Source organism: Argopecten irradians, chromosome 3, assembly GCF_041381155.1.
Source record: "Argopecten irradians isolate NY chromosome 3, Ai_NY, whole genome shotgun sequence".
Classification (NCBI taxonomy): Eukaryota; Metazoa; Mollusca; class Bivalvia; order Pectinida; family Pectinidae; genus Argopecten; species Argopecten irradians.
In genome coordinates, this window is record NC_091136.1 from 65,941,514 (window position 1) to 65,960,214 (window position 18,701).

General features: G+C 40.9%; 1 protein-coding gene across 1 annotated transcript in view; it reads left to right on the forward strand.

Moving 5' to 3' along the window:
- LOC138319797 (usherin-like) overlaps positions 1 to 18,701 on the forward strand; it is a 96,057-nt gene that overhangs the window by 70,941 nt on the left and 6,415 nt on the right. The window contains exons 44-51 of the mRNA XM_069262930.1: positions 672 to 802; positions 3,798 to 3,985; positions 4,355 to 4,505; positions 4,921 to 5,127; positions 5,523 to 5,720; positions 5,929 to 6,083; positions 6,436 to 6,637; positions 11,917 to 12,024. Of these exons, the coding sequence (XP_069119031.1) occupies positions 672 to 802; positions 3,798 to 3,985; positions 4,355 to 4,505; positions 4,921 to 5,127; positions 5,523 to 5,720; positions 5,929 to 6,083; positions 6,436 to 6,637; positions 11,917 to 12,024 (1,340 nt within the window). The remainder of the gene's footprint in view (positions 1 to 671; positions 803 to 3,797; positions 3,986 to 4,354; positions 4,506 to 4,920; positions 5,128 to 5,522; positions 5,721 to 5,928; positions 6,084 to 6,435; positions 6,638 to 11,916; positions 12,025 to 18,701) is intronic.

The following is an 18,701-nucleotide window of genomic DNA, read 5'->3' on the forward strand; positions in this document are numbered from 1 at the left end:
TTAACAATTTTCAAATATACTGTATAAGGAATCTGCAGAAGAATAATGAATCATTCATAAATCAACAATAATTTTGACATTCCTACAGTAGGCCTACCTCAATACGACACCAGACCGTCTGTATATTGAAAGCATCACAAACAAGAGTGACACAAACATCCATCTAACATTTTAAGCACAATCTCCCTGATCATCTGTGCATTTTCGCTGAGATAATCACTGAAAAAAATGCCAATAAATTGATTGTAGAGTGAAGATTGATCTGTAGGTACAAACACCTTCATTTGTTTATAATCACAGTCTAGAAAACGCTTGAATTGTTACGTTTGACTTTCGTCGCGTCATCAACTTTCAAACTGGCGTAGGGGAAGGAACTCGTATTTAAAAAATGTATTTCATGTAATATTTGAAGTATTAAAACGATTAAAGTTATTTTTACGCAAAAATTATCCATTAATATATAGTTTTACGGTAATGAAGTGGTATATTTATTTGAAGATAATGTGTTTAAATTTTGAAGCGAGGGCGAGAGCCGCCATATTGCACCATAATAAAATTTACTGACCCCCTATAAAGTGATAGGGGGTCACCACATGACGGCTCTCCGCCAATCATTTGGGGACATTTTTGTCCGAGGTGCGATAAAATTATATGTAACATTTATTTTGTAGATATGTGAGGGTCCAGATGGGAGAGATTTGCTGTGAGGACATGTATGAGGACCGTATCTCTGTAGGGAGCGGGGACAGGTGCTGTGGGTCCATACCCTACTCTAACATGGGGGCTCAAGTGTGTTGTGGAGGTATGTATCATAGATAGTGCTCTGATTTCACCTTTCATTACCATGTCATTTAATGGTATCCAGACAGAGTTTATATAAAAGTCTTGTAGCTTATTAGATTAATTTGTCCTAACAAACCAGCAAATATGATAAATATTGTAAGAGTGCAGAAGGGCAGGGAAGGTCTTTAAAGGCAATAAGTGTGTGGAAACAAAATTAATGTAGTCATTGAACGTTGAAATACTATGCTCTGAAAAACCCAATCTCACACGGAATGGCATGTATGATTGACTCTGTTCCTGAAACTAACGTTTGAACACTAAAGAAATATTGATTTTAAGTGATCGTTTACCTGGAAATATTGTTGTTTGAATGTGTATAATAGAACTGAAATTGAAATAGTTTCCAAATTTTCCATCGTATTTCACAAGGTGACCAGGAAGTAGAAATAAGCATGAAAACAAAACTGGAATCCAGATATATTTCGCTTACCGCGAGATTCTTACCTGGTTTAAAACCAAGCAAAGAATTTTTAAGTAAAAGAACACAACCCATCAAGTGTGTCAACACTGATTTATTTTCTCATGACACTATGTAGATGTATATGGTACACAAATTACGTACATATGTTAGATAAAGAAGATAATTTAGATACTCCAAAAGAAACCACACAAGATTTATCCATGTAAACCTTTTATTCGGGTCTATACAGTAAACAATATGAAGATACATGTAGGAATACGGTATTACCATATAATATAGATGTACTAATAAAAGTAATTACATGAGCTGTGCTCTTACAAGGCTTCGCCTTAATTCATACTGTAAACTGAATGGATAGGTAGAGTTTAATTTTTAGCTCACCTGGCCCTAAGGGCCGGTGAGCTTATGTCATGGCGCGGCGTCCGTCGTCCGTCCGTCCGTCCGTCCGTCTGTCGTCCGTCCGTCGTCGTCCGTCCGTCAACATTTCCTTTAAATCGCTACTAGTCATAGAGTTCTGCATGGATTGTAACCAAATTTGGCCCCAAATATCCTTGGGGGAAGGGGAACAGAACTTGTATAAATTTTGGCTCTGACCCCCCTGGGGCAGCAGGGGCGGGGCCCAATAGGGGAAATAGAGGTAAATCCTTTAAATCGCTACTAGTCATAGAGTTCTGAATGGAATGTAACCAAATTTGGCCACAAACATCCTTGGGGGAAGGGGAACAGAACTGGTATAAATTTTGGCTCTGACCCCCCCGGGGCAGGGGGGGCGGGGCCAAATAGGGGAAATAGAGGTAAATCCTTTAAATCGCTACTAGTCATAGAGTTCTGAATGGAATGTAACCAAATTTGGCCACAAACATCTTGGGGAAGGGGAACAGAACTGTATAAATTTTGGCTCTGACCCCCGGGGCAGGGGGGCGGGGCCAAATAGGGGAAATAGAGGTAAATCCTTTAAATCGCTACTAGTCATAGAGTTCTGAATGGAATGTAACCAAATTTGGCCACAAACATTCTTGGGGGAAGGGGAACAGAACTTGTATAAATTTTGGCTCTGACCCCCCGGGGGCAGGGGGGGCGGGGCCAAATAGGGGAAATAGAGGTAAATCCTTTAAATCGCTACTAGTCATAGAGTTCTGAATGGAATGTAACCAAATTTGGCCACAAACATCCTTGGGGGAAGGGGAACAGAACTTGTATAAATTTTGGCTCTGGTCCCCCGGGGGCAGGAGGGGCGGGGCCCAATAGGGGAAATAGAGGTAAATCCTTTAAATCGCTACTAGTCATAGAGTTCTGAATGGAATGTAACCAAATTTGGCCACAAACATCCTTGGGGGAAGGGGGACAAAACTTGTATAAATTTTGGCTCTGGTCCCCCGGGGGCAGGAGTGGCGGGGCCCAATAGGGGAAATAGAGGTAAATCCTTTAAATCGCTACTAGTCATAGAGTTCTGAATGGAATGTAACCAAATTTGGCCACAAACATCCTTGGGGGAAGGGGAACAGAACTTGTATAAATTTTGGCTCTGGTCCCCCGAGGGCAGGAGGGGCGGGGCCCAATAGGGGAAATAGAGGTAAATCCTTTAAATCGCTACTAGTCATAGAGTTCTACATGGATTGTAACCAAATTTGGCCACAAACATCCTTGGGGGAGGGGAACAGAACTTGTATAAATTTTGGGTCTGACCCTCCGGGGGCAGGAGGAGGGGGGCCCAATAGGGGAAATAGAGGCAAATTCTATAAATCGCTACTTGTCCTAGAGTTCTGCATGGATTGTAACCAAATTTGGCCACAACCATCCTTGGGGGAAGGGGAACAGAACTTGTATAAATTTTGGCTCTGATCCCCCGGGGGCAGGAGGGGCGGGGCCCAATAGGGGAAATAGAGGTAAATCCTTTAAATCGCTACTAGTCATAGAGTTCTGCATGGATTGTAACCAAATTTGGCCACAAACATCCTTGGGGAAAGGGGAACAGAACTTGTATAAATTTTGGCTCTGACACCCTGGGGGCAGGAGAGGTGGGGCCCAATAGAGAAAATAGAGGTAAATCCTTTAAATCGCTACTAGTCAGAGTTCTGCATGGAATGTAACCAAATTTGGCCACAAACATCCTTTTTGGAAAGGGAACAGAACTTGTATAAATTTTGGCTCTGGCCCCCCGGGGGCAGGACGGGTGGGGCCCAATAGGGGAAATAGAGGTAAATCCTATAAATCGCTACTTGTCCTAGAGTTTTGCTTGGATTGTGACCAAATTTGGCCATAAACACCCTTTTTGGAAGGGGAACAGAACTTGTATAAATTTTGGCTCTGACCCCCTGGGCGCAGGAGGGGTGGGGCCCAATAGGGGATTTAGAGGTTAATATTAAAATTCCTTCAGAAAAGAAACAATGAACCTGTATTCAGAACATTACTTGGCATTACAAACCAGGTGAGCGATACAGGCCCTCTGGGCCTCTTGTTATTTACCCCTTTCCTAACAGACCAGCTGTGTGGTAACTATGTAAATACTTTTTATTTACCCCTTTCCTAACAGACCAGCTGTATGACGGCTATAACCAGCAGTGTTGTGGAGGGGAGGTAATCCCCAGTCACATGACTTGTTGTGGGGACGCGGTGGAGGGGAGTGCGTACACGGGGCGCCTGGGTATGGAGTGTTGTGGGCTGAGTTATGTGATCAGTAACCAAACCTTGTGTTGTACTAGCGACACTGGTCACTCCAAGGTAAGGAGCAGCTGTAGTGGTTATTTTATTATTTTTGTTATATTGTAACAAAGATTATTTTATTCATTTAAATGTTTGAAATAAACTACACTGTATCGCATTCTTGTTACCAGATACAAAAATATTCAGTAAACTGTCATTACAGATAACCAATTTATGCGAGAGTTTAAAATACAACATATATGCATATAGTGATGATATATGATTTATAATTCAATATTTAATCTTGATCAGTTTATGCTCAGCTATGTACTTGAAGTTATTTTTTATGTTTGATTTTGTTTCTATGTTTTCTACTGGGGAAAATGTTAACATTGATCAATATATTGTGGTTTAGTGGGTCTTATCTATCTTCCATTGGTATCCTAGGTCCATTCGTACAAAGATGAGGCTATGAAGCTGTCAGCCAATGAGAAGTGCTGTGGCCTTCAGACGATCTCAAACAATCTGGAGTGTTGTAATTTCATTGGCTATAATCCACTGACTCATATCTGTGCTGACTCATCCAATCAGGAGCCAGGTAATAACAAAGTGTATCAAATCTATAAAAATAAAATTGTTTAAAGAGCTGTAAAGGCCAGCTAGTGTTAAGATGTTACTACTGCCTCCCATGTCTAGTCCGAGTTTTAGGTCTGTGAGACATATGATGTAAAGTAAATGTGCTGACTGGTTTTTGGAACTCAAATCACCAAAACATTTAGTTCTTTCTGAAAAGACAATATTTTTGACATGTACCAGCCAATGAAATAAGATATTTAGATTACCTTTATATTGTTGATCTTAAGTATTTCATGTTGATCTCCAAGTATCTTATGTTATGAAATAGATTGATGGTAATTGTTTGAAGGCATGTTTGCCCACCATTATAAGTCATAACTCCACAGAATTACCGTGTATGTACTTTATGATATAACCTCTGTGTTATATATGTCTAGGATGTGGACAGGGAACCATCTGTCCTCTGTCTGTCCAGGATTTTGCCTTCTGTGATGTCTGTAACTTTGACAAAGGCTCAAAGATCTGTGGATCAGTCCCAGGTTACCATGGAAACAATCCGTCCCCTAACCCGACCCCTGACCCCACTTCTGACTGTATAGCTACAGAAGAGAGAATATTCTCTGGCATGGAAATGACTTACACAGGTATGATAATAAGATTACACATGAATTATGGTGGTCAAAGGTCAGAGATCGTTTGTCAGAGGTCAGAGACAGTTGGTCAAAGGGTATGCGTGGAAACCTCATGGGTAAATTATTTGGTACATATTTTCATCACAGTATGTACGTTTATTGGTAGTAGTGTTATTATTCCTAACTACAGAAACAGTTGAAACTCAACATATTGAATATATTAAATTTTATAAAATAGACTTTGAAAATAAATGCTGCATAGTCAATATAAAATACATATGACAACCAATTCGAGTCTCTTTGTGTCTGATTTTGGATATTAGTTTCTGGTTCCATATTTATACAAAATTCACTGTAACTTGTTGTCTTGTTTCATGGATTATTAATTTACTATTTGTTTGATTCAGATAATGGACTAACTCCCTACTCCACCTACGGCTATGCTTTCGCAGCGGTCAATAGTGCTGGGGGCTCCACCAGTAGTTATACCAAGGTCATGACCTTACAGGCCCCTCCACACATGGTCGAACCTCCCAAGGTCAACATCAACCCCTCACAGTTGTATGTCATTGACCTCCACTGGAAATTACCTGAAAGACCAAACGGTAAGTTAAATTACTCAGGATAATCTCAAATACACTGCACAACACTATTAAATCCAAATGGGTTGTTAAAGATACAGGACTCATTATTTCTTAAAATAAAACAGTACTAACTACTGTCTGTTCAAAATGAGATGATTTTATCGTAATTGTTGACTATTTACTATATTTATAAAGAGAAACAAATTAACCAGGTTTTGTGTTGGTATAGGTATTATAACCCGGTTCATCCTGACTCGGGACGGGATAGAGCTGTATCGTGGTCTGGCCCAGCGGTATACAGACGACACAACTGTACTACCGTATAGGTCCTATACCTATATCCTTACAGCCTGTAACATAGCCGGCTGTACAGCTAGTGACAAGGTAAGATTACTGTAAAAATCAACATTTACAAACACTTGTTTACATTGCCTTTTCAGATATTTTTCACATATATATTTATAATCTATAATTGGTGCTTCACAAAAATCGAAGTAAAAAAAAAATTTATAGACCAGGTAAATGAATTGATTTCAGTATTGAAGACTAATTAGTAAATTGCATAAGGTTTTAGACCTATTTTCCACAATAAAGTTTTAGTGCAAATACAAAATACAAAATGTACTGTAAAATATTATTTATTTAGCATGGATATAACAGTTCGGTGATTCATTACCAGAAATACTCTTTTTACAAAAATTGCACTGTACAATGAATTCCTTAACTTTTTTGTCAGGTTACTGTGGCAACAGCAGAAGGAAAACCAGAGGATGTGCTGCCACCTAGTGTCAACATACTAAGTTCATTGTCCTTGGAGGTCACATGGTCTCCGCCAGTAAAACCAAACGGTATCATATCTCACTACAAAGTCAAGTTTGAAATGGAGAATGGCTATACTTGGTCAAACACAACAACTGGAGTGTCTCTGATAGTCACAGGTAAATACATTACACAGGTGTGTCTGTGAAAGTCACAGGTAAATACATTACACAGGTGTGTCTGTGATAGTCACAGGTAAATTACATTACACAGGTGTGTCTCTGATAGTCACAGGTAAATACATTACACAGGTGTATCTGTGAAAGTCACAGGTTAATACATTACACAGGTGTGTCTGTGAAAGTCACAGGTAAATTACATTACACAGGTGTGTCTCTGATAGTCACAGGTAAATACATTACACAGGTGTGTCTCTGATAGTCACAGGTAAATACATTACACAGGTGTGTCTCTGATAGTCACAGGTAAATACATTACACAGGTGTGTCTCTGATAGTCACTGGTAAATACATTACACAGATGTGTCTGTGATAGTCACAGGTAAATACATTACACAGGTGTGTCTGTGATAGTCACAGGTAAATACATTACACAGGTGTGTCTCTGATAGTCACAGGTAAATACATTACACAGGTGTGTCTCTGATAGTCACAGGTAAATACATTACACAGGTGTGTCTCTGATAGTCACAGGTAAATACATTACACAGGTGTGTCTCTGATAGTCACAGGTAAATACATTACACAGGTGTGTCTCTGATAGTCACTGGTAAATACATTACACAGATGTGTCTGTGATAGTCACAGGTAAATACATTACACAGGTGTGTCTGTGATAGTCACAGGTAAATACATTACACAGGTGTGTCTCTGATAGTCACAGGTAAATACATTACACAGGTGTGTCTCTGATAGTCACAGGTAAATACATTACACAGGTGTGTCTCTGATAGTCACAGGTAAATACATTACACAGATGTGTCTGTGAAAGTCACAGGTAAATACATTACACAGGTGTGTCTCTGATAGTCACAGGTAAATACATTACACAGGTGTGTCTCTGATAGTCACAGGTAAATACATTACACAGGTGTGTCTCTGATAGTCACAGGTTAATACATTACACATGTGTGTCTGTAATAGTCACAGGTAAATATAATAATGGAGAGGGCTAGTCTTTGAGCAATGACCATTTTGTTGCATTGATTCCTATTTATTAGGTCATCTGACCTATTGTCATCATGCACCGTCTGTCGTCGTGCGCCGTCCGTAAACTTTCCATTCAAACGACTTCTTCTCAATAACCGGAAGACCCAGGGTACTCATATTTGGCCTGTGACATGCTGGGATGAAGGGCTACCAAGTTTGTTCAAATGAATGACCTTGACCTTCATTCAAGGTCACAGGGGTCAAAAAGGCTAAAATCTTTAAATGACTTCTTCTCAAGAACCAGAAGGCCCAGGATACTGATATTGGGCCTGTAGGATGCTGGGATGAAGGGCTACCAAGTTTGTTCAAATAAATGACCTTGACCTTCATTGAAGGTCACAGGGGTCAAATAGGCTAAAATCCTTTAAACAACTTCTTGTGAATAACTAGGAGGCCTAGAGACCTGATATTAGGCCTGTGGCATGCTGGGATGAAGGCCTACCTAGTTTGTTCAAATAAATGACCTTGACTTTCATTCAAGGTCACAGGGTTCAAAAAGGCTAAACCATTTAAACGACTTCTTCTCAAGAACCAGAAGGCCCAGGGTACTGATATTAGGCCTGTGACATGCTGGGATGAAGGGCTACCAAGTTTGTTCAAATGAATGACCTTGACCTTCATTCAAGGTCACAGTAGTCAAAAAGGCTAAAAATTTTAAACGAATTCTTCTCAAGAACCAGAAGGCCCAGGCTACTGATATTAGGCCTGTGACATGCTGGGATGAAGGGCTACCAAGTTTGTTCAAATGAATGACCTTGACCTTCATTCAAGGTCACAGTAGTCAAAAAGGCTAAAATCTTTAAACGACTTCTTCTCAAGAACCAGAAGGCCCAGGGTACTGATATTAGGCCTGTGACATGCTGGGATGAAGGGCTACCAAGTTTGTTCAAATGAATGACCTTGACCTTCATTCAAGGTCACAGTAGTCAAAAAGGCTAAAATCTTTAAACGACTTCTTCTCAAGAACCAGAAGGCCCAGGGTACTGATATTAGGCCTGTGACATGCTGAGATAAAGGGCTACCAAATTTGTTAAAATGAATGACCTTGACCTTCATTCAAGGTCACAGGGGTCAAATAGGCTAAAATCCTTTAAACAACTTCTTGTGAATAACTAAGAGGCCTAGAGACCTGATATTGGGCCCATGACATGCTTGGATGAAGGGCTATCAAGTTTGTTCAAATGAATGACCTTGACCTTCATTCAAGGTCACAGTAGTCAAAAAGGCTAAAATCTTTAAACGACTTCTTCTCAAGAACCAGAAGGCCCAGGGTACTGATATTAGGCCTGTGACATGCTGGGATGAAGGGCTACCAAGTTTGTTCAAATGAATGACCTTGACCTTCATTCAAGGTCACAGTAGTCAAAAAGGCTAAAATCTTTAAACGACTTCTTCTCAAGAACCAGAAGGCCCAGGGTACTGATATTAGGCCTGTGACATGCTGAGATAAAGGGCTACCAAATTTGTTAAAATGAATGACCTTGACCTTCATTCAAGGTCACAGGGGTCAAATAGGCTAAAATCCTTTAAACAACTTCTTGTGAATAACTAAGAGGCCTAGAGACCTGATATTGGGCCCATGACATGCTTGGATGAAGGGCTATCAAGTTTGTTCAAATGAATGACCTTGACCTTCATTCAAGGTCACAGTAGTCAAAAAGGCTAAAATCTTTAAACGACTTCTTCTCAAGAACCAGAAGGCCCAGGGTACTGATATTAGGCCTGTGACATGCTGGGATGAAGGGCTACCAAGTTTGTTCAAATGAATGACCTTGACCTTCATTCAAGGTCACAGGGGTCAAATAGGCTAAAATCCTTTAAACAACTTCTTGTGAATAACTAAGAGGCCTAGAGACCTGATATTGGGCACATGACATGCATGGATGAAGTGCTATCAAGTTTGTTCAAATGAATGACCTTGACCTTCATTCAAGGTCACGGAGGTCAAATAGGCTAAAAAAATTTTAACGACTTCTTCTCAAGAACCAGAAGGCCCAGGGTACTGATATTAGGCCTGTAGGATGCTGGGATGAAGGGCTACCAAGTTTGTCCAAATGAAGGACCTTGACCTTCATTCAAGGTCAAAGGGGTCAAATAGGCTAAAATCTTTAAACGACTTCTTCTAAAGAACCAAAAGGCCCAGGATACTCATTTTGGGCCTGCAGCATGCTTGAATGAAGGGCTACCAAGTTTGTTCGAATGAAGGACATTGACCTTCATTCAAGGTCACAGGGGTCAAATAGGCTAAAATCCTTTAAACAACTTCTTGTGAATAACTAAGAGGCCTAGAGACCTGATATTGGGCCCGTGACATGCTTGGATGAAGGGCTATCAAGTTTGTTCAAATGAATGACCTTGACCTTCATTAAAGGTCACGGAGGTCAAATAGGCTAAAAAAATTTTAACGACTTCTTCTCAAGAACCAGAAGGTCCAGGGTACTGATATTAGGCCTGTAGGATGCTGGGATGAAGGGCTACCAAGTTTGTCCAAATGAAGGACCTTGACCTTCATTCAAGGTCACAGTAGTCAAAAAGGCTAAAATCTTTAAACAACTTATTCTCAAAAACCAAAAGGCCCAGGATACTCATTTTGGGCCTGCAGCATGCTTGAATGAAGGGCTACCAAGTTTGTTCAAATGAAGGACCTTGACCTTCATTCAAGGTCACAGGGGTCAAATAGGCTAAAATCCTTTAAACAACTTCTTGTGAATAACTAAGAGGCCTAGAGACCTGATATTGGGCCCGTGACATGCTTGGATGAAGGGCTATTAAGTTTGTTCAAATGAATGACCTTGACCTTCATTCAAGGTCATGGGGGTCAAATATGCTAAAATCTTTAAAACGACTTCTTCTCAAGAACCAGAAGGCCCAGGGTACTGATATTAGGCCTGTGACATGCTGGGATGAAGGGCTACCAAGTTTGTTCAAATGAAGGACCTTGACATTCATTCAAGGTCACAGGGGTCAAATATGATAAGATCTTTAAACGACTTCTTCTCAAGAACCAAAAGGCCAAGGATACTCATATTGGGCCTGCATCATGCTGGGATGAAGGGCTACCAAAGGACCTTGACCTTCATTCAAGGTCACATGGGTTAAGTAGGCTAAAATTTTTAAATGACTTCTTCTCAAGAACCGAAAGGCCCAGGATACTCATATTTGGCGTGCAGCATGTTTGGATGAAGGGCTACCAAGTTTGTTCAAATAATGACCTTGACCTTCTTCAAGGTCACAGGGGTCAAATAGGCTAAAAATTTTTAAATGACTTCTTCTGAAGAACCAGAAAGGCCCGGGGTACTGATATTAGGCATATAGCATGCTGGGATAAAGGGCTACGAAGTTTGTTCAAATGAATTATCTTGACCTTCATTCAAGGTCACAGGGGTCAAATAGGCTAAAATCTTTAAGCGACTTCTTCTCAAGAACCAGAAGGCCCAGGGTACTGATATTAGGCCTGTGACATGCTGGGATGAAGGGCTACCAAGTTTGTTCAAATGAAGGACCTTGACATTATTGAAGGTCACAGGGGTCAAATATGATAAGATCTTTAAACGACTTCTTCTCAAGAACCAAAAGGCCCAGGATACTCATATTGGGCCTGCATCATGCTGGGATGAAGGGCTACCAAATTTGTTCAAATGAAGGACCTTGACCTTCATTCAAGGTCACATGGGTTAAGTAGGCTAAAATTTTTAAATGACTTCTTCTCAAGAACCAGAAAGGCCCAGGGTACTGATATTAGGCATGTAGCATGCTGGGATGAAGGGCTACGAAGTTTGTTCAAATGAATGATCTTGACCTTCATTCAAGGTCACAGGGGTCAAATAGGCTAAAATCTTTAAAAAGACTTCTTCTCAAGAACCAAAAGGCCCAGGATACTCATATTTGGCGTGCAGCATGTTTGGATGAAGGGCTACCAAGTTTGTTCAAATAATGACCTTGACCTTCTTCAAGGTCACAGGGGTCAAATAGGCTAAAATTTTTAAATGACTTCTTCTCAAGAACCAGAAAGGCCCAGGGTACTGATATTAGGCATGTAGCATGCTGGGATGAAGGGCTACCAAGTTTGTTCAAATGAAGGACCTTGACCTTCATTCACGGTCACAGGGGTCAAATAGGCTAAAATCTTTAAACGACTATGTTGTATTGTACTAATAGTCAGATGACCGTTAAGGCCCATGGGCCTCTTGTTTTTGATGAAGTAGCATATGATCATGGTTCTGTTGTAGGTCTTACTGCCTATACCCAGTACAGTGTGAGCCTAGAGGTGTGTACCCAGGGAGGCTGTACCGTCAGTCCAACAGTTCTCTCACGTACCCTGGAGGATCTACCAAAGGGTAAGTATACAGGGAGGCTGTACCGTCAGTCCAACAGTTCTCTCACGTACCCTGGAGGATCTACCAAAGGGTAAGTATACAGGGAGGCTGTACCATCAGTCCAACAGTTCTCTCACGTACCCTAGAGGATCTACCAAAGGGTAAATATACAGGGTGGCTGTACCATCAGTCCAACAGTTCTCTCACGTACCCTAGAGGATCTACCACAGGGTAAATATACAGGGAGGCTGTACCATCAGTCCAACATTTCTCTCATGTACCCTAGAGGATCTACCAAAGGGTAAATATACAGGGAGGCTGTACCGTCAGTCCAACAGTTCTCTCACGTACCCTAGAGGATCTACCAAAGGGTAAGTATACAGGGTGGCTGTACCATCAGTCCAACAGTTCTCTCACGTACCCTAGAGGATCTACCACAGGGTAAGTATACAGTTCTAATAGTTTTATTCTTCTTTTCTTGTTGGTATATCATTATTACAGCTCAGGTGTTATCTCATACTTCAACTCCATACTTGTTTGTTTACTTCCTTCATCATCACCACTACCTGGGGAATTACATCTTACTATCCATTGTCTCTGTTACTCTGTCATTCTGACCTGATGTTCTGCTCTCTTCTCTCTGACCTGTTCTCACTGACCACCTTCTCCCTCTGTTCACATGTTCTCTCTGTCCACCTTCTATTTCTGTCTATCTCTTTCCTATTCATATTATATCTGTCATTAATCTATCTATCTAAATTCTCAAATTCTATTGGTTAATTACATCTTTAGGAGGTGTGGCTACATTTCACTTCACAAGTCTTTTGATGACCCTACTGTCCTGTCTCAGGACCAAGATTACATGTACACTGAATTATTCTAAATGACCCTTGCATCCTCACACTATTGTCCATAGACACCTCACAGACACTTTCTCACACTCCTGACCCCTTTGAGTCCTAATGACCCTATGTGTGGTCCTGGTCATCTAAACTGCTTTAACAATTAACTATAGCCTATATCAATTCTAATTGCTCTTTCTCTAGTTTCCCAATCTTTCTTACAAGCCACATTTTTCAACTGTCATATATGCCTTCTCTCCCTTAAGTTTGTTCCACAAACTGAATAATTGATGTCAAATAGATAAAACCAATAATGAGATGATAATTTCACATGCACATTTTCAACAGTTCTTTCTTTAGCAAATGTCTGTAGGATTGTTCTCTTATTCATTTATTGTCCTTCGATATATTGTGTCTGTTGTCTCGATACTCTAGGATTTCCAAGATACACATCACAGTTTCCTGGTTAATTCTCAAAAACATTCACAACACACACTTGTGAATAACCATGAATGTTTGAGTCACTTCTATTCAATTGTCCATTTCGTTATCTCTGTGACTACTAGCATATTGCACATGCAGTATATGTAGGTTCCATATGACACAATTAAGCAAAGTAGACTTATAATGATAAAAACAAAGACTATGTCATAAGAAAAATTTTCCTTTGACTTCCTCCTAACATGGAGGCACATGTTTATCGTCTAATGAATAAGGTGTCACATGCCAGCCAATTTCAAATATTGGTCTGTTTTTCCTCGAACTTCTTTTGTAGTTTCCTACCTTACAAGTATCTTTTAGAAAGTTTAAACTTCCTATACTCAAGACTTAACTTGCCCATGAGACAATAACTGTAGTAATTTATCTTTTCTCAATTTGGTTCATGCATGAATTCTTAATTTCTCTTTGCTTATAATAAGCTTTCCATTGCACATCAGTATGCTTATGAGAAGTAGCTATCTACCTGATAACTACCAATACCTAACCTATCCTCTAGGTTACAGTATTCCTTGAGAAAAAGATTCATATCAAGTACAGTTTTTAATACTAAATGTACCGTTCAAGGGGCTCTCATTGTCGTAATCTCTCTTTATGGACCATAAACTATATTCTTAGCAAATAATTACATGTTCCTAGAAAAAAAAAAAAAATACCAAAGTTCCTAATAGTGCGGCCTAATTTATTATCGACTAGACTAGAGAACATAAATGATCTACCAAAAAGATAAGTTTATAATACTCAATCAGAAAAGAAAAGGACTGAAGTCTTTAGAAGCTCTGTATTATTTACTGTACATAAATGTACAACCTACATTCCTTCTCTATTCACTTACTGCATTGCCTTTCAATTTGTGTATCACTCTAATCGTAATAATACAATCATTTACATGAGTCTTTCTTTTATTTTCTACCTTATTCACAAACATTTTCTAGAACTGGATTTTGTTTTCTTTTACTATTTTTTTTTTTTTTTTTTTTTATACTTTTTATTTAGCTTTCCTAGTTTTTTATTTTGACCTTGCAGATTTTTTCCTTAGTAATTGGTGGTATACTCTTATTCATGATTAGGGACTAGTTACTCTTGCTTTTACAAATGACTGATGGTCTTGACCTTGTTTGATTCTATCCTTTAATTTATATATAATTATTCTTTCTCCACTACATTTACAATGATGTCCTAATATTTAGTAAATTACATTGATTTCTATCACTTTGCCTATCTAGATTTTGGATTTCTATGTTACAGGTTTTCTAAACTGGCTTTAATGTGACCCTTCTATTACTGATAACACGTACAAAGTTTCTGGAACCTACATTTTCTCGCAACATGCCAGTACTCACCACAAAGGCGACCTGGTTCCATCTCATTGTATCATCCTGGGTCTTGTCTTTTTTCACAATGTTCCCTTTTTATGTCCATACAATTCAATTTTGTACATTTCCCGTCTGCTCCATTTTGAGCTGCCAGTTCCTGTTGTAGAGCTTTGATGGTCACAGCTTGCATCCTCCTTTTCGTGAGTTTGGGCACTTCATGTTTTGGCCATATTGTCCCATATTTCCTGATAATTTTTAACATCTAACATCCTTTTGTGTTAAGGTTTCTTTACCAACATGATGTCTAGTCCATTGACATTGATCACAATTTTGAATATTCGTTTCTTCCTTAATATCTCTGCAGTCCTTTTAAGTTGTATTCAAATGTTTCTCCTGTCTTCATCTTTTGTCTCTGCTGTTTTTAAACTAAGGAAAGTTTGCTTCCTCCTTGGCAGTCAATATTTCAGATACTGACATGTTCATCTTCTATCCCCTTCTTAACTTTATGACATTTTCATATTTTTGTTAACTGTGTCCTGGTGTTCATCTCTTCCTTAAATTTCTCCATCACTGGTCAAATGTTTGCTATAGTACTTTTGACCCTACCCGGATTCTCGCACCAAATATGACCGATTCGTTTGTTGGTGTTCTGGCCTGATTTGATGGTGATTGTCTACTTGTTGTACTAGGGAGGAAGACTCCGGAGTCGTAAATCCAGTTCTAATAGTTTTATTCTTCTTTTCTTGTTGGTATATCATTATTACAGCTCAGGTGTTATCTCATACTTCAACTCCATACTTGTTTGTTTACTTCCTTCATCATCACCACTACCTGGGGAATTATATCTTACTATCCATTGTCTCTGTTACTCTGTCATTCTGACCTGATGTTCTGCTCTCTTCTCTCTGACCTGTTCTCACTGACCACCTTCTCCCTCTGTTCACATGTTCTCTCTGTCCACCTACTATTTCTGTCTATCTCTTTCCTATTCATATTATATCTGTCATTAATCTATCTATCTAAATTCTCAAATTCTATTGGTTAATTACATCTTTAGGAGGTGTGGCTACATTTCACTTCACAAGTCTTTTGATGACCCTACTGTCCTGTCTCAGGACCAAGATTACATGTACACTGAATTATTCTAAATGAACCTTGCATCCTCACACTATTGTCCATAGACACCTCACAGACACTTTCTCACACTCCTGACCCCTTTGAGTCCTAATGACCCTATGTGTGGTCCTGGTCATCTAAACTGCTTTAACAATCAACTATAGCCTATATCAATTCTAATTGCTCTTTCTCTAGTTTCCCAATCTTTCTTACAAGCCATATTTTTCAACTGTCATAGATCTACTAAAGGGTAAATATACAGGGAGGCTGTACCATCAGTCCAACAGTTCTCTCACGTACCCTAGAGGATCTACCAAAGGGTAAGTATACAGGGAGGCTGTACCGTCAGTCCAACAGTTCTCTCACGTACCCTAGAGGATCTACCAAAGGGTAAGTATACAGGGAGGCTGTACCGTCAGTCCAACAGTTCTCTCACGTACCCTAGAGGATCTACCAAAGGGTAAATATACAGGGAGGCTGTACCGTCAGTCCAACAGTTCTCTCACGTACCCTAGAGGATCTACCACAGGGTAAGTATACAGGGAGGCTGTACCATCAGTTCAACAGTTCTCTCACGTACCCTAGAGGATCTACCAAAGGGTAAGTATACAGGGAGGCTGTACCGTCAGTCCAACAGTTCTCTCACGTACCCTGGAGGATCTACCAAAGGGTAAGTATACAGGGAGGCTGTACCATCAGTCCAACAGTTCTCTCACGTACCCTAGAGGATCTACCAAAGGGTAAGTATACAGGGAGGCTGTACCGTCAGTCCAACAGTTCTCTCACGTACCCTAGAGGATCTACCTAAGGGTAAGTATACAGGGAGGCTGTACCGTCAGTCCAACAGTTCTCTCACGTACCCTAGAGGATCTACCAAAGGGTAAGTATACAGGGAGGCTGTACCGTCAGTCCAACAGTTCTCTCACGTACCCTGGAGGATCTACCAAAGGGTAAATATACAGGGTGGCTGTACCATCAGTCCAACAGTTCTCTCACGTACCCTGGAGGATCTACCAAAGGGTAAATATACAGGGTGGCTGTACCATCAGTCCAACAGTTCTCTCACGTACCCTAGAGGATCTACCACAGGGTAAGTATACAGGGAGGCTGTACCATCAGTCCAACAGTTCTCTCACGTACCCTAGAGGATCTACCAAAGGGTAAGTATACAGGGAGGCTGTACCGTCAGTCCAACAGCTCTCTCACGTACCCTAGAGGATCTACCAAAGGGTAAGTATACAGGGAGGCTGTACCATCAGTCCAACAGTTCTTTCACGTACCCTAGAGGATCTACCAAAGGGTAAGTATACAGGGAGGCTGTACCATCAGTCCAACAGTTCTCTCACGTACCCTGGAGGATCTACCAAAGGGTAAATACACAGGGAGGCTGTACCATCAGTCCAACAGTTCTCTCACGTACCCTAGAGGATCTACCACAGGGTAAGTATACAGGGAGGCTGTACCGTCAGTCCAACAGTTCTCTCACGTACCCTAGAGGATCTACCAAAGGGTAAATATACAGGGAGGCTGTACCATCAGTCCAACAGTTCTCTCACGTACCCTGGAGGATCTACCAAAGGGTAAGTATACAGGGAGGCTGTACCGTCAGTCCAACAGTTCTCTCATGTACCCTAGAGGATCTACCAAAGGGTAAATATACAGGGAGGCTGTACCGTCAGTCCAACAGTTCTCTCACATACCCTAGAGGATCTACCAAAGGGTAAGTATACAGGGAGGCTGTACCGTCAGTCCAACAGTTCTCTCACGTACCCTAGAGGATCTACCTAAGGGTAAGTATACAGGGAGGCTGTACCATCAGTCCAACAGTTCTCTCACGTACCCTAGAGGATCTACCAAAGGGTAAGTATACAGGGAGGCTGTACCGTCAGTCCAACAGTTCTCTCACGTACCCTCGAGGATCTACCAAAGGGTAAGTATACAGGGAGGCTGTACCATCAGTCCAACAGTTCTCTCACGTACCCTGGAGGATCTACCAAAGGGTAAATATACAGGGAGGCTGTACCGTCAGTCCAACAGTTCTCTCACGTACCCTGGAGGATCTACCAAAGGGTAAATATACAGGGAGGCTGTACCATCAGTCCAACAGTTCTCTCACGTACCCTGGAGGATCTACCAAAGGGTAAATATACAGGGAGGCTGTACCATCAGTCCAACAGTTCTCTCACGTACCCTAGAGGATCTACCAAAGGGTAAGTATACAGGGAGGCTGTACCGTCAGTCCAACAGTTCTCTCACATACCCTGGAGGATCTACCAAAGGGTAAGTATACAGGGAGGCTGTACCGTCAGTCCAACAGTTCTCTCACGTACCCTAGAGGATCTACCACAGGGTAAGTATACGGGGAGGCTGTATGGTCAGTCCAACAGTTCTCTCACGTACCCTCGAGGATCTACCACAGGGTAAGTATACAGGGTGGCTGTACCATCAGTCCAACAGTTCTCTCACGTACCCTATAGGATCTACCACAGGGTAAGTATACAGGGAGACTGTACCGTCAGTCCAACAGTTCTCTCACGTACCCTCGAGGATCTACCACAGGGTAAGTATACAGGGTGGCTGTACCATCAGTCCAACAGTTCTCTCACGTACCCTAGAGGATCTACCAAAGGGTAAATATACAGGGTGGCTGTACCATCAGTCCAACAGTTCTCTCACGTACCCTAGAGGATCTACCAAAGGGTAAGTATACAGGGAGGCTGTACCGTCAGTCCAACAGTTCTCTCACGTACCCTGGAGGATCTACCAAAGGGTAAATATACAGGGTGGCTGTACCATCAGTCCAACAGTTCTCTCACGTACCCTCGAGGATCTACCAAAGGGTAAGTATACAGGGAGGCTGTACCATCAGTCCAACAGTTCTCTCACGTACCCTCGAGGATCTACCAAAGGGTAAGTATACAGGGTG